This window comes from Erpetoichthys calabaricus, chromosome 15 (genome assembly GCF_900747795.2).
Source record: "Erpetoichthys calabaricus chromosome 15, fErpCal1.3, whole genome shotgun sequence".
Taxonomy (NCBI): Eukaryota; Metazoa; Chordata; class Cladistia; order Polypteriformes; family Polypteridae; genus Erpetoichthys; species Erpetoichthys calabaricus.
Window position 1 is genome coordinate 23,053,629 of NC_041408.2, and position 15,132 is coordinate 23,068,760.

The following is a 15,132-nucleotide window of genomic DNA, read 5'->3' on the forward strand; positions in this document are numbered from 1 at the left end:
GCCAGCATTAGAAATCATATTTCTTTTCAAACTTTAACTTTTAAGTAAGATAATATATTGTTTCACAAGGGGTATAGCTTTGAGCTTATTGCTTAGTATGTTGCTTCTGCCAAGTCTGAAAAGTCTGCTTTCCATAGCAATTGTATCTTCTTTTTTTACTAGTTCCCAGTTGTATGAAAACTGAATCATATACAAAAGGTTGTACAGGAGAAACATGATTATGTAAATCCTTTTGTACTTCCAAATATGAAATGCTTCAATATCTGCTTTTTAAACGTTTATTTTCACTGAAAATAATTGGTCATTTGTAATCTTCTATCACTTGCTGTCTACATTTTATACTCACTATACTGACACTCCGAGCACTGCCACTCCCCTCCTTGTATCCGCAGCCTGCGTACACGGAAGCAGCATAGGAAGTCCTGCTCCACCTCATTTCCATTGAGGTCGGCTCATCCCTCTATTCCCACGGAGAACATCCCTCCACCACAAGTGAGCACACGGGCTCACATGCTGCACTGTTCGGAGACCCAGTCTTCCTTTTCCAGGTCTTCCTTCCACTCTGGAATGTCACCATAGGGTCTCTCTATGGCATACAGAGAGACCCTGTGCGGTCTGCACCCTTTTTGACATGCGTGAGACCGTTGCCGGTATTTAGGGTGGGGTGCTGGCACATATAGGCCGGTCCCTCTTGTGCGCCTCGGCTGTTTCCACCCGCACTACACAATCAACTGTTGGCCCTCCTGCTACTCGACTCCATTCAGAATTATCCTGGGTCAATTCGCTAGGGGTTCCATTTTTATGTATGGTACAGGAAACGCTCACCTGAACAGCTGCATCTATATGGGTGGAGAGTCCCATGCTGAGCTTCTTCAGGTACTCCAGCGTCACCTTCAAATGTACTTCGTCTGTCCTCTCCAGCCTCTCTGCAACCTGCCTCAGCATACCGATCAACTGTGGCAAAGACTACACGGGTTGGAGAACGATCTCCAAGTACCATACAGCCGAGAGCAGGACATCTATTTCGGCCAGGAGTGAACTCGGGCTTTGCTCGTCCTTGTCCGCCAGCCGAGAGCCATTGCGCCTACACGACTCCTGTGGAGGCTCTGTCAGGTGTTTCTTGGAATGGCCATTCATCGGCCTCGCCTGTAACTAATCATCTCTGGGGATCTGACACACACCGACCATTCCCTTACCTGCTGCGGGGAGTGCAGTCCATCCTCCACCACCCCCTCTGATTGGCTCTGATTGGGGTGTGAGAGTCCAGGCGTTCCTCTTCCAGTGCTCTTCCTTCGTAGAGCAGCAGGTCCAAATCTTCCTCAGCCGATTTCTGTGAGCTCGCCTTATCGTCCCACAGATCGGCAAGATTTTGGGTGGCTCTAGACATTCTCCTTCTAGAAAGTAGGTGTATGGGACTAAAAAATAACCTTCCTGGTGCAATCCGTCCCTAGGCCCAACACCTACCTTGGAGCTCCTGCCGTCTGGACTGTGCTTATTCTGGCTGGCATCTATTCCGGGTACACCGATCTGGGTGCTGCTTGAGACAGCGGGCAAGTGGCCACCTGCTGCTTTTGGACATCGCCTGGACATTTTCTCCCCCATCGGGCTGGAGCGTTGCTTCCATGGGCCTCCGAAGTTTTTTTGTGCAATCTGTTGTGCTGCTGCTGTATGTGCACACCTCGTGCCACTAAGCTGCCTCATGTGTGCCTTGTGCTGTCGTGCCGGGTTGGCCACAAGAATTATTTTAACATGGGGCTCCTGCCTGCAGATGGCCAGGAAGTCCCATCTAAGTTGCCACTTGTGGACCACTGGGGTGCGTACAGCTGCCCTAACCTGTCACAGACAGGTGGAGACGCAAGTGCAGTACACAACACACTTTGATTTACAGAGGGGAGACACTTTTCTTGCTCCCCAGAGCACGGCAACAACGCACCACAGTACAAGTCTCAGTCCCCTCTTTGCCTCTCTCTCTCTGTCTCTGTCTGTCTGTCTGCCTCCACTCCCTCCACGGTAAGCTTTGTTTACCTTCCCCTGACTCTGGCTCCTAGAATGGATTAAGGTGGCTCCTTTTATTCAGCTCCTGGGAGTGCTCCAGGTGGCTTATCAGTGTTATCTGGAAACACTCCCAGGTGTTGTGGAAGTCTACTGTAGGGCTCTGCAACTCCCCCTAGTGGACTCCATGAAACCCAGTAGGGCTATGCCAAACTTCAACTCCCAGCTCTCCCTCCTTGCAGATGCTCTCTCCCCCAGTCCTTCCATTCAGCTGGGGTTCCGGCCTGGTAATGAACGTTGCCACCCGTCACAGATTCTCTTCAACAAAATGTAATGTTATGACATAATTTCAGTAACACTTTGAAGGATGTCTGCGTAATGACGTTCTAATATATGCATAAAAATGGAATAACATTTAAGAAGAAATATTTGATTAGTAATTCACAGTTAACGTCTGTATTTTGGAAGCTGTAGAACAAAATTTCACTGCTTTTTTAAAAAAAAAAAAATTTCACAGCAGTGCACTCTTTCAAAATTCACCATAATTCAACTAACGCACGTATCGCCACATCAGAGTCACATTCATCTATCCATTTATTGAACCTATTTAATTCAGTTTTAGAACCTAACCTCATACATTCCTCAAGGCAGAACACAATCAAGACTCGAGCCTGAGCTCCTCAGTGGTCCTCTGAAAATTACAAGAAGAGAAACATTGAATGACCATGAATTTCTAAACACTAATACCTTTTTCTTGCTTTTTAAGGCTTATCAGAGCAATAAAGGAAAGACAGTGTGAAAACCTTTTATGAAATGTCTTTTCTTTTGTCCAGTAGATAGAATTGAACATATCTTTTTAATATTATCTTCTGAAATAAATTAAATGACTGACCCATGACCGTGCTTTGCAGTAAGTTTAGTTTATTCTTCACAGTGATGTTTTACAACATTATTACTATAGCGAGTGCGATGGGGATGCTACTGGGATGCCAACTTCAGTTCTAGTGGTATAATGCAGATTTTGAAATTTATGTGAAAAACATCCTCCTTCAGATGCTCCAGGCAATGACAAGGTAACCTTAAAAAAGGCTCACTTAACTTCAGCTTAACTACATATAGGAAGATGACAATGACAGAACACTTTATCCCAGTGCCATATTGCGATGAGACATTTTCAGCTGATGATTCAACTATGATCTGGACTGTAGATATGAATCATACTAGTTTCCGAATGGTAGCATTGGACTTATGGTTTAGATTAATGTTCTACTGCTGTTTTCCTCCAAAAGGATTTTATCAATTAAACTGTTGTAATGCAAGAAGGAACTAAAACTAAAGGTTGCTTAATTTGTAAAAATAACCTGCAATCACATAACATAGTATTTTATGTTTACTTTGTCAGTGACAAACACCTTTGATGAAGACTATTTCTCTGAATGATGCCCTTCCAAAAACAGGCTACTGTCGGCTATGGAATTAGAGAGACGTATACCTCTTTTCCTGTAGGGTTAATAACTAACCAGGCTAAACATGAGTTTTGTTCCCATTATGTTTTTTTCCAGAATGTTTCTGAAACAAGTCAATAATTTTTTTAATTCTGTTGGTTTAAGCCTCAACAGTGCTATGCTGAATTGCAGTCACTGACTGGTTTCAGCTTTTATTGTCACTTAAATGACATGCCTCTGCTGAAAGCTTAAAAATAAGAGCTATTTTCAAATATTATTTTTCGTTGTTTGAGTTTGTTTTGTCCAATACTGGGAGTCACAAGTATTCTGTATTTGTATTCTTTTGAACCCAAGGTTAATAATATAATTTTATTTTTCTTCCTATATTTCTTCCCTTGTTAAAAATGATATTGCCATTGACAAAGATTCCCCTTGAAGCAAAATTTTGTTCAAAGCCCTGTTTTATGGTCCTTTCAAGTAGTCCTGGGAGTGGTCTTGGATTTTGAATGATTTATTGCAATCAAATGTTCTGTTGTTGTACTGCTCAGAGCAGCATGTTGACCTGGAAATGCCGAAGGAAGAGATGCTTTTTGCAATCAGTGAATGCATTTGTGAGATTACCTGAGAAATTAAAAAAAATAAAAATAAAAACCATGCAGCAATACATGATATCACACAAGTGTTTCAACCTTTCTGCTCTTCCAATCTGCTGCCATTACCTATATAACAGGATAAATGCAACTTTGCCATCTCAAAGCTGCAAGTTGTTCAGAAATGGATGAAAGAAGATAATGATTGAGATATGTGTGGTTCCAGGATCTTGAATTCCAAACAGAAAAGGTGGCCAGATGCTGCAGGCCTCTAACTAGGAGAACTAAACAATGTCCATTGCCTTTCCTTCTTTAGTAGTTGTTTCAAATCTGGGAACAATGATTGAATATTGAAATAAAAGACATAGGGCAACAGTAACCTACAATGAAATACTACTTTGAACCAATCAGGAATAAAGGGAAGACATTGGAACTACAATGGGATTGGTTCCTCAAAATCACATGGTTGCTGAACCAGGTGAAAACTGCCTTTTTTCAACCCACAGGCAAGATTCCATATAAAAGATGTAAGCATGCAAGCAAAAGTTGCTGAAATGACTGCAGAATCAGGAAGGTAGAATGAAGGGATGTGTTTATGAGATAAAGTGAATCAAGTAGCACTACTTTCTGCAGGTAAGAAAGAAAAGACATCCAGTGGTGGCTACAAAGGCACAGAGGTGTCTGTGGAGATATCACCTACACATCCAAGCCAATAGGAACACAAAGTGAACCAATCAGGGATCTAGGTAACTGTATTTCTGACATATAAGTCTAACTCCTTGTCTTCTGAAGAGAGTGGCCTCAAAGTGTGAATAGTATCTGCCTCGGTCCAGGTAGGATATCAGCTAATTTAAACTGTTGGTGTTACAATTTTAAAAATTATGTAAATATAAAATATGCATAATAAATAAAATATTTAAACAATTGAAAAGTATTCTGATTGTATAAGTCAATTTGGATAAAGTTGGCAGAGAATGAAATTAAAGAATATCAGTTGTTCCTTCATTTGTTTTTAGGAGAGGGACATTTTACATTTTCCCTTCTCCTGTGTTAACAAAAAAAAAAAAAAAACAAATGTCATTTTATGCTGTCATTTGTTTTGGCTTTTACTCTTTCAACTGTTCTGACTCAAGGCCACAGTGCAAATTTGAGAAAAGGATAGGGGGAAAAAAGACATGATCAAGGACAGGCAGAGGTCAGTAACAAAAAGACAGCTAACCAGTCATAAAAAAACAAAACAAAAACAGAGCACTAACCCAAAGATCAAACCCTATAGGTAGAAAAAAATATTATGTTAGAAAAAACAGTTATTCAGTCAGAGAAAATTGTTATATGAAATCACACAGAGAATCCTAATATGGGATGAAATCTTTGAGCCAACCTTTATGCACATCATAGGTCGCCATGGCAATGACAGACTAACTCAACAAAAGGCAATGCTTAATAAACAGTTTGCAATACTGCGATACTATGCTATAAAACTTCAGCTTTTTAACCGTTATGCATTGTACAAACCAAAACCCACAGATTCCATGTAAAACACGTACCAATCAATTATAGAGAAGGAAGGATAAATAAGAGAAAGTAACTCATTATAACATCAATATTCTTAAACAACTTCTCTCCCATTTGAGTTTGCCCATCTTACAGCATCTGAGAGACTCGGAGACTATCAACATGAACTATAATGGGAAAAGTGAATAGAAAGAATAATCAACTAATCTGTCATTTACATAATTAAACTATACCCCGCACAAAATATTTGTCCAGGTGCACACAAAACAGAAGAAGTGCCGATTGAAATGTTCTTCTTTGTCTGCATTAAATAAGTGTATCTACAAATATACAGTTAAGTGTATTAGAATTATACTTGAAATAAGATGAGGACACAAATATTGGCAGCCATACTTTAACAGGAAAGGACAAATCCATAATGAAATGAAAGCAAATGCTCTGTAACAAATAACAATATAGCCAACATAAGAACACAAAATACAAAGGAAGAAAAGAGAAAACAAAACATTTGCTGCCTTTCTTAGTCAGCTGACTCACGCATTGAAGCCTTGTATATTAGTTGGAATACCTTTCCCATTTTCTAACCTCCAAAGAACCACCAAGTAGTCTTCTTTCTCCCCTTCCATCTCCTTCTCTTCTCCTGACCACTCCAGCTCTGTGTCTTAAGATATTTTTAATCTCTCTCCTTTTGTCACTTTTGGCCAAACCTTTAATCACTAATGAGTCAGTGGTGGCTCTTGTGCAACAGGAAAACCAGGTTAGAACTCCTTCCGGCTCTTGGTGTCTCTGCACGTTTGAGGCTTAAGTAGACCTTCTATAGCCAGGTCTCAGTGCAACCTCTTCAGGGACAAGATTGTCATGTATGTTCCCATTTGGAGCCATTTGCCCACTGCCTCATCCTCGAAATGTCTTTCTTTGCTGTATGGTGGCAGCTAGTTCACTACCTTTTTAAGCACAGGGGAAAAAATTAACATTTGAAAAAATCCGTAATTTAATAAACCACCAAGAAAAGTAACATTGCAACAATGCATGGTACGAACCGATCGCTGTAAACAGAAGTGAAAACAAAATCAAGCCCAGTACATTCTTTAACTGTCTTCGTACCTTATGCGTCCAGCTCTCTCTCGCGCTGCCTGTGTGTGTGCGTCTGTCTCTCTCTTGCACGGCCTGTGTGGGTGCATCTGTCTCTCTCTCGTGCTGTGTGTGTGTGTGTGTGTGTGTGTGTGTGTGTGTGTGTGTGTCGCGCTCTCCCTCTCTTGTTCGCTGCACAGGAAATGCACTGGGAGAGATTGAACATGTACAAACCGAAAGGGAAACTGGCTTGTTCGTATACCGAGTGTGTGGTCATGAACCGAGGCAAAAGTTTGGCGAACTTTTTGGTCATAAACCTATTTGTACATGTACCGAGACGTTCGTGAACCAAGATTCCACTGTATCTGTAGTGTGAGCATGGGTCCGAACACCATCAGACGAAAAGTGACCAGCACTTTACAAAAACACACGTTTATTTTGGCAAATAAGTCCCACACAGCACACAGTGCTCCCACACCAAACACCCTTAACACGGGCCTTCCTCTCAGTCTCCATGGGCCGCCTTTCCTCTCCTCACGGGAGCTTTGTCCTGCTCCCGCTCCTGACTCTAGCTCCCTGATTGGAGTGAGGCGGCCCCTTTTATTTCTACCCGGATGTGCTCCAGGTGCCTGATGACACTCTTCCGGCAGCACTTCCTGGTGTGGCGGAAGTGATGCCCTTGCACCCGGAAGCACTCTGGGTGTCCCTGGAAGGTCCTTCCTCCACCTTCATAGGTGTGGCGGAAGTGTTGATCTCCTGGGCTCCATGACGTTTGGGGCGCCCCCTGGTGGTGGCCACGGGCACCAGTGGGTTTGAGCGTCCTTGCTTCGTCCCCGTGGTCCCCTCAACATCCAGGGCGGTTTCCCCCTCGTGCCCCGGGGGACATATATATCACCCCCCGGTCCTTCCAGGCGTCCTGACTGGGTCTGACCCCCAGCCTCCTGTGACCGTAGGTACATACAATATTTGTATACTATATGAAAGAATGCTCTGAAAACACTAAACATGTCTTGAACATTCCTGAAATTGGTCATGTTGGTGATGTAAAGCTATTGGAGGCTAAGACTTAAAAATGTCACATCAAGTTATACTGTGTAATTATCTTTAACTTCTATAATATCTGTAGTTAAAGAATTAGAAAGCATTAGTAGAAAGTAGATGGCATGATTATTCAATTGAAGGGTTGGATGGAGCTGAAATCTAAGCTTGCAGACTTACCGTATATACTCACAGATAAGTCGGGACTTGATTTTACTGTATAATTTCTGGTATTTTTTAATGTCAGTCATATAAGTCAAATGTGGAAAACCAGTTTACAGCAATACTGTTTTGCACAAAAGCAGCCAGCTAGGGTTTTCTAATGCTGGATGGTAGTTTACGTTTAAACAAGCTATGTCTCTGTCACAAATATAAAGTGAAGCTGTCTAATGCTTCTCAGTTCTCCATGATCCTGTATTCGGACAAGCATTTTTAGAACACAAGTGAAAGAGTTCAAGGGCTGTAGTGGGATCTCATCTTAATGTATATTTACAATTTTACTGGAGAACTTGGAAACCGGCATGGAAATGAGGATACCTTGGTGCACACTCAAATCTTGCCATGTATTATTGTCTCTTCATTAGTGGTAGCAACATTTGCTTGCTCACCAATAATAATAAAATATATTTAAGAAATAAATCGGTAGTATTATTTCTTTTCAGGGCAGACCTGGTATTTTTCATGTAGGAATCCACCTGTTAGCGATGAGCTTTCCAATGCTGCTTTAGGAAGAAAGACCACAAGTCCAGTGTGGACTGAGGTACTATCAGAGCTGCTAAAACCTAAAAAAGGAAATCTTTTGCCCACCCTAAATCACAATATTGCCATGAATCTTTTTTGCATTGATTCCTTGAGTAGGGTAGCATTTAATTTTAGAGAAAACATAGGTCAAAAAATGTATTTCTAAACTGTTTTCTGGTTTGCTATCGATAATGTCTATAGTTTGGAAGACCCCATTATTAATTCTATATTATTTTTATTTTATGTTTACATCAAATGTTTCCATGTCAATGTTACTTGAGTTGTTTTGAATTGCTTATTTTTCCAATCTTTCTTAGTTTTGGGCATTATGTGGAAATGCTTTAACGCCAAAAAGAGGTATCTTCGGAAAAACTGGAGACCTCCAGACAATTCTATGCCTTGCTTGTGCTAAGGATGACATCACATATTCAGGAGCACTGAATGGGGATATCTACGTGTGGAAGGGGTTAAACCTGGTTCGGACAATTCAAGGAGCACATGGGGTAAGTAAAATACATTTTATTTATTTTGCTCTTTTCCTGTACATTGCTCCAATGTAATTTGCTTGCAAAGGTTTTCTCCAAACGAATATATATAAAATTTGAGTTTTTTCATAACTTATATTAAATTCAAGGATGGAATAATCCTCTCACAAAGCTGTTCTACACATAATTCTCAAGACAGATCAAGTTTAAACTGCCTGTCAAAAAGTACAGGGTTTAACCCCTGCTGTAATTGTAACTTCTCATTTAGTTATAGGACCTGTCTCCTTATGCAGTCTCAGAAGTTAATAATAATACTGTAGCTTGAATAGTTGTGATCACTGCTGCCAACTGAGTTATCGCAACATTGAGGAACAGCTCATCTGAGGATAAACAAAAGGTGAAAATGATTCCAAAGTGCCCAGCTTTGATTGCTTGTTTAAAGAACTCCTTGAGCCACTCTAAGTGGAAAGAACTATCACATCTCATGGCGAGTTACTGTGAGTTCGAGTATTGTGACTGTTTTATCTGGTTCTCCACAATACCCAAAATATCAGATGCTATTTGATACTGGAGAGATTCCTTCGTATATGATTGGACAGAGTGGAAAGGGGTCTGGAGACTTATGTGAATAAGATATACTAAAAAGCCAACCCATTACAATTAAAGCTTACATATGTGATCCAGACTTTGATATGCAGTCTGAATTCATCCACATTGCTAACTTAATAGGGTGTTGCATCATCCAGTTGATGACTATACTGTGTTGTGAACACTCTAAAAATGGATTATTGTGAATGCTGCGGTCTTTAGCCAGGCTACTTTGGATCTAATGGCATGTTTCTTTTGTGGACACAGCAAGCTGGACCTGCTGTATTCAAAAATGAATGTCTGTAAATGTAAACCTGTGGTACGTCTGGACAGGTTTCACCATCTTCCTGCCACTTACAAGGGTGTTATTGACAACAGCAGCTCATCATTATCAAAGCCAGATGTTTGTACGTGAGATGGGGAGCTTGTTGTTAATTTAATGTATGTATGTGTAAATGTATGTGTATGTGTGTGTGTGTGTGTGTGTGTATGTGTGTGTGTGTGTGTGTATATATATATATATATATATATATATATATATATATATATATATAATATGTACAGTATATATGTATGTATTGTGACAGATAAGGGCACTGTCGTCCCCTTGAACTCTCAGATCAAACATCAGACACCAGGTAAAAGTCCAATAATAATAATAATTATTATGACAATAATGTGCACAAAGCACCTCCACCTCCACTATACTTCAATAAATCAATAACAATATTCATTCATCCATCCATCCATTTTCCAACCCGCTGAATCCGAACACAGGGTCACGGGAGTCTGCTGGAGCCAATCCCAGCCAACACAGGGCACAAGGCAGGAACCAATCCTGGGCAGGGTGCCAACCCACCGCAGAATATTCATTCAATAAACAATAATCCAGCAATCCTCCACTCTCTCCCAGACGCGTTGCTACCCTTCCACCCAGCTCCGCTCATCCATCTGGGATTTCCCAGAGTCCTTTATAGTCCTTGACCTGGAAGTGCTTCTGAACCCTCAGTCCATGTGACTTCCTAGCACCTCCAGGTCAGATCACAAACTCTTCTTTTTCATTTGTCGCTGTGACTAAGACGCACCTCCGGGTTATAGGGCACATAATAGTCCCTGGGCCTCCCTGCAGTGACTCCTGATGGCTCCCATGGTATCCAGCAGGGCTGTGCATTAAAAGTCCACTGTCCATAATTCCCTGCTGGCATTCGGGGCATCTCCATGCTGCAAGGAGGGCTCCATCTAGCGGCCTGGGGGTGTTGGCCGGGATGAATGGCCGGCCATATCTCACAGTATGTATATTTGGTCATAACAAAAAGCACTTTGCATGGTGAAAGAAGAACACCGCATTCCAAGAAAAACACCTGCTACCTACTATCAAATTTGGTGAAGGTTCCATCATGCTGTGGGGCTGTGTGGCTAGTTCAGGGACTGGGGCCCTTGTTAAAGTCGAGGGTCAGATGAATTCAACCCAATATCAACAAATTCTTCAGGATAATGTTCAAGCATCAGTCACAAAGCTGAAGTTAAACAGGGGTTGGATATTCCAACAAGACAATGACCTAAAACTCAGTTCGAAATCTACAAAGTCATTCATGCAGAGGGAGAAGTACAATGTTCTGGAATGGCCATCACAGTCTCCTGACTGGAATATCATCGAAAATCTATGGGATGATTTGAAGCAGGCTGTCTATGCTCGGCAGCCATCAAATTGAACTGAACTGGAGTGATTTTATATGGAGGAATGGTCAAAAATATCTCCATCCAGGATCCAGACACTCATCAAAGGCTATAGGAGGCGTCTAGAGACAGTTATATTTGCAAAAGGAGGCTCAACTAAGTATTGATGTAATATCTCTGTTGGGGTGCCCAAATATATGCACCTGTCTAATACTGTTATGATGCATATTGCATATTTTCTGTTAATCCAATAAACTTAATGACACTGCTGATATACTACGGTTTCCATAAGGCATGTCACATATTAAAAGGAAGTTGCTACTTGGAAAGCTCAGCCAATGAGAAACAAAAATCCAAAGAATTAAAAGGGGTTCCCAAACTTTTTCATATGACTATATATACATATATAGTAAATGAGTGGACACTTGGTGGCACTGTTGCCCACCTTTTTCCCAACACACTATGCAGGACACGGGATAAAATCAAAAAGAAGATATTTTATTTTCTTTCTTCTTTGTGTTGTGCCCCAAAGCACCACAACCACCACAATAAACACAAATCAAACTCAACAGTACACTTCTCCTCCACACCTCCCAGCAAGCTGTGTCACACTTCCTCCCAACTCTAGCTCGCCTGCTGGGTTTCCATCAGTCCTTTAAATAGTCTTTGACCCGGAAGTGCTTCTGTCCTTCCAAACACGTGACTGGCTGGCACTTCCGGGTCTAATAAAGAACAGAGATTTTCTTCAGCCTGGAAGTACTTCGGGGCTTCAGTCCTCTTGACTACCTCGTACTTCCAGGCCACAATGAAAGTATATGTCCCCAGGTCCTTTAACAGCTCCTTCTGGTGGCACCCATGGCACCCAGCAGGGCTGTGTGTCTGAACTCCATGTTCCATAGTGCCCTGTGGGAATCTAGGGTACCACTGCACTCCAGGGAAGCTGCCATCTAACGTTTTGGAGGAAGTAGTGTCGGCAAGTTGCTGCCTTCCCCCATCCTTCTATTCTAGGGGCATTCCGGCTGGGTTCAGCTGCCGGCCAGCCGTCACCAAAAAAAAAAAAAAAAATCATATATATATATATATGATACAGCACCTCCCAAACAATACAGAGAGTACATGACATGTGTTTTGTCCTACCGCTCATGAGGTGTACAGGGTATGTCCCTTTGCTTCCTCTTAGGGTGATCGAACCTCAGATGTCAGCTCCTGAGGCAAAGCCTCTGGCCTTGTGCCACAGCGGCTTGTTTGTTTATTTGACAGAGTGAAGATTGGAGTATTACATTCATATATATATATATATATATATATATATATATATATATATATATATATATATATGTATATATATATATATATGTATATATATAGCTGCTTGCTTGACTCACTAAATTCCCAAAACCTGCCATTCACGATAATATATTCATTATTTTTGCCTTCCAGCTCCTTCTATTTCTATCTAGTTTAAATAGTGTGACAAACAAAAACACTTAACTCTTTACTGAACAGAAAAAAATGGGCTCTCAGTACTTCTCAAATATTTATCTCACCCACCCCAAAAAAAGCAACCCAATGTTTTTCTCATAGCACGTTGTTTGTCTTTTGTAGCCTCACGAAACACCAGCAGATTGCTCAAAGTTAGTTTAACCAGGTTTCTCACAGTTCTTCACAGGTGGGAGGGAGCATTTGTAATATATATTCTGTATACTGTATATGTTTTATTGCAGCTGTATAAAAATTATACCATAAGTCAATTTAGGAATGATGTATAATTAAAATATTTTAGGGAAATACATACAGTGGACCCTTGACTTACAAACTCAATTTCTTCACGAGGGCTGGTTGTAACTCAAGTTGGTTGTAAGTCAAGACTGTTTTTCCCATAAGAAATAATGGAAATGCCCTTAATGTGTTCCGAACTGCCCACAGCAACACTTACTTAACTTTTTTTTAATAGAAAAGGGTTGTATAATGTGCATATTTACCAAAAACACCAATACTTTTTCTAATGTACTAACCAAAAAGTTATAAAAAGTGCTTAGCCTACCAGAAACAACAATTTCATACTGTACTCACCATTTAAGTTGACATCTTTGGCTTGCAGGAAGGAAGGAGGAGGAGAATGAAATGGAAGGTGGTTATTGTTTGGAAGGAGTTTCCTTATACAAATCTTTTCTTTGTAAAATTGTTGAGATGGTGGATTTCGACGTGCTGTACATATTAGCGAGATCGGTCACACGAACGCCACTCTCATATTTCCACACAATTTCCTTCTTTGTTTCGATTTTGATAGCTTTCTTTACCTTCATTACCTTCGCTTCCTTCCTTAGCAATTATCGAAATAAATAATATAAATCACTGCACTGACCGAAATTATGTCACAAACACATGTATCTGGGCTCTGACTGATGCTTACAAAGGCTCTCGGCTGTTTGTTTACAATCGCACAAGCGGATACACGTGACCGCATTCAGGTCGTAACGCAAGATGTTGGTCGTAATTCAAAACAAAAATTTTGGTTGTAAATCAAGTTGTTTGCATGTCAGGCCGGTCGTATATCAAGGGTCGACTGTATTGTGGGCTAATATTTGCTATATGGAATAAAATTGAAGAATCACATGTTGTTATAAATAAATATTTTACTTTCCTAATTGTGCTGAAGTTGAAGTGCAGTTATGCAGGCAAATTTCAAAATCATTTTTGTAGAGCAGACACTGTTCATACTTCTATGGTATATCCAGGGAAAACAACATGGATAATATAGGCCACCACTGTGAATGCATAGTTCTGTGACGAGTTCAACATAACTTGACAATGGACAAGCAAGTGATGCTAAAAACTTTTTTTAATAACTTAAAAATGTGTTTTAAAATTAACATAAATTCATTTGTCTCTTGTGTATGCAAAATTTAATCTACTGAATATTACACAATTTAAAAGATATGATGTTGATAGACTTGCCTTTTTATCATTATATTGAAAACTGCAATAAATATTTAACTTAACTAATATTTAATTTGTTTGAATTATCAAATTGAGTTAAGATTATTAAAGACAGTTCAAACTTACCTGTTTATAAGATGTCTTTTTGTTTTGACACTGCTGTAGCTTTTTCTCTACATATGGGAATAATGCTACAAAATTATGTTTCTGATTATTTTTAGGCTGGAATATTCAGTATGTATGCTTGTGAAGAAGGTTTTGCTACTGGTGGTAGAGATGGCTGCATTCGATTATGGGATACTGACTTCAAACCAATCACCAAAATTGATCTCAGGGAAACCGAGCAAGGATATAAAGGTAGGAAATTTTTTCACACTGCTCCAATAAAGTTTATATCCCAGGATCTTCAAAGATTCTTTTCCCCAAAAGTAATGCATTGTATACCACTTGCCTTTTGTAGATCATTACACCATTTTACGATATTCGTACTGATGGACATAAAATGTTGATTCTTTTATTCAAGACTGTAAAAAGTAAATATTGCTTAAAATGGTTTAATCATTAGCATGATTTGTTTTGTACAGTAAACATTAAAGCATTTCAGCCTGATTCAAAATTTAATCCACTGCTGTATGGTATACCAGTATTTGTGTTATCCTTCAATCTTCAGTTCTAGTAGGAAATTCATAATATAAGTTCAACAAGGTATTAATGATTATATACAGAATGTTGGTTACAAAAATGAACTGAAATGAATTTTACCAATTTAAAGCAAATTTAAGAAATATTATATAAAAATGCAGTAGCTATAAAAGCAGGTGCCAGTAAGGAATAATAGCATTTTTAAGCTTGGGAAATACTGTGATGAAGATTTTAGTTTTGCTGTCAGACAAAGCTGTCTGTGTTCATTTCATGCCTTGGTCAGTGCTGGTGTGGCATTTGCATTTTCTGGTGAATCCTAATGATTTTTCTGTAGGTTGACCAATTTCCTCCCAGAATCCTCCAGACCTGACATGTTTTTTGTTACATGCTGCTATGATCCTAGAAGTT

The 15,132-nt window shown here is 40.0% G+C and overlaps 1 protein-coding gene across 2 annotated transcripts in view; it reads left to right on the plus strand.

Annotated features, from left to right (window-relative positions):
- LOC114665604 (echinoderm microtubule-associated protein-like 6) overlaps positions 1 to 15,132 on the plus strand; it is a 352,025-nt gene that overhangs the window by 106,793 nt on the left and 230,100 nt on the right. For both annotated transcript variants that reach the window (XM_051919661.1, XM_028820199.2), the window contains exons 5-6: positions 8,710 to 8,895; positions 14,304 to 14,439. In XM_051919661.1, the coding sequence (XP_051775621.1) occupies positions 8,710 to 8,895; positions 14,304 to 14,439 (322 nt within the window). The remainder of the gene's footprint in view (positions 1 to 8,709; positions 8,896 to 14,303; positions 14,440 to 15,132) is intronic.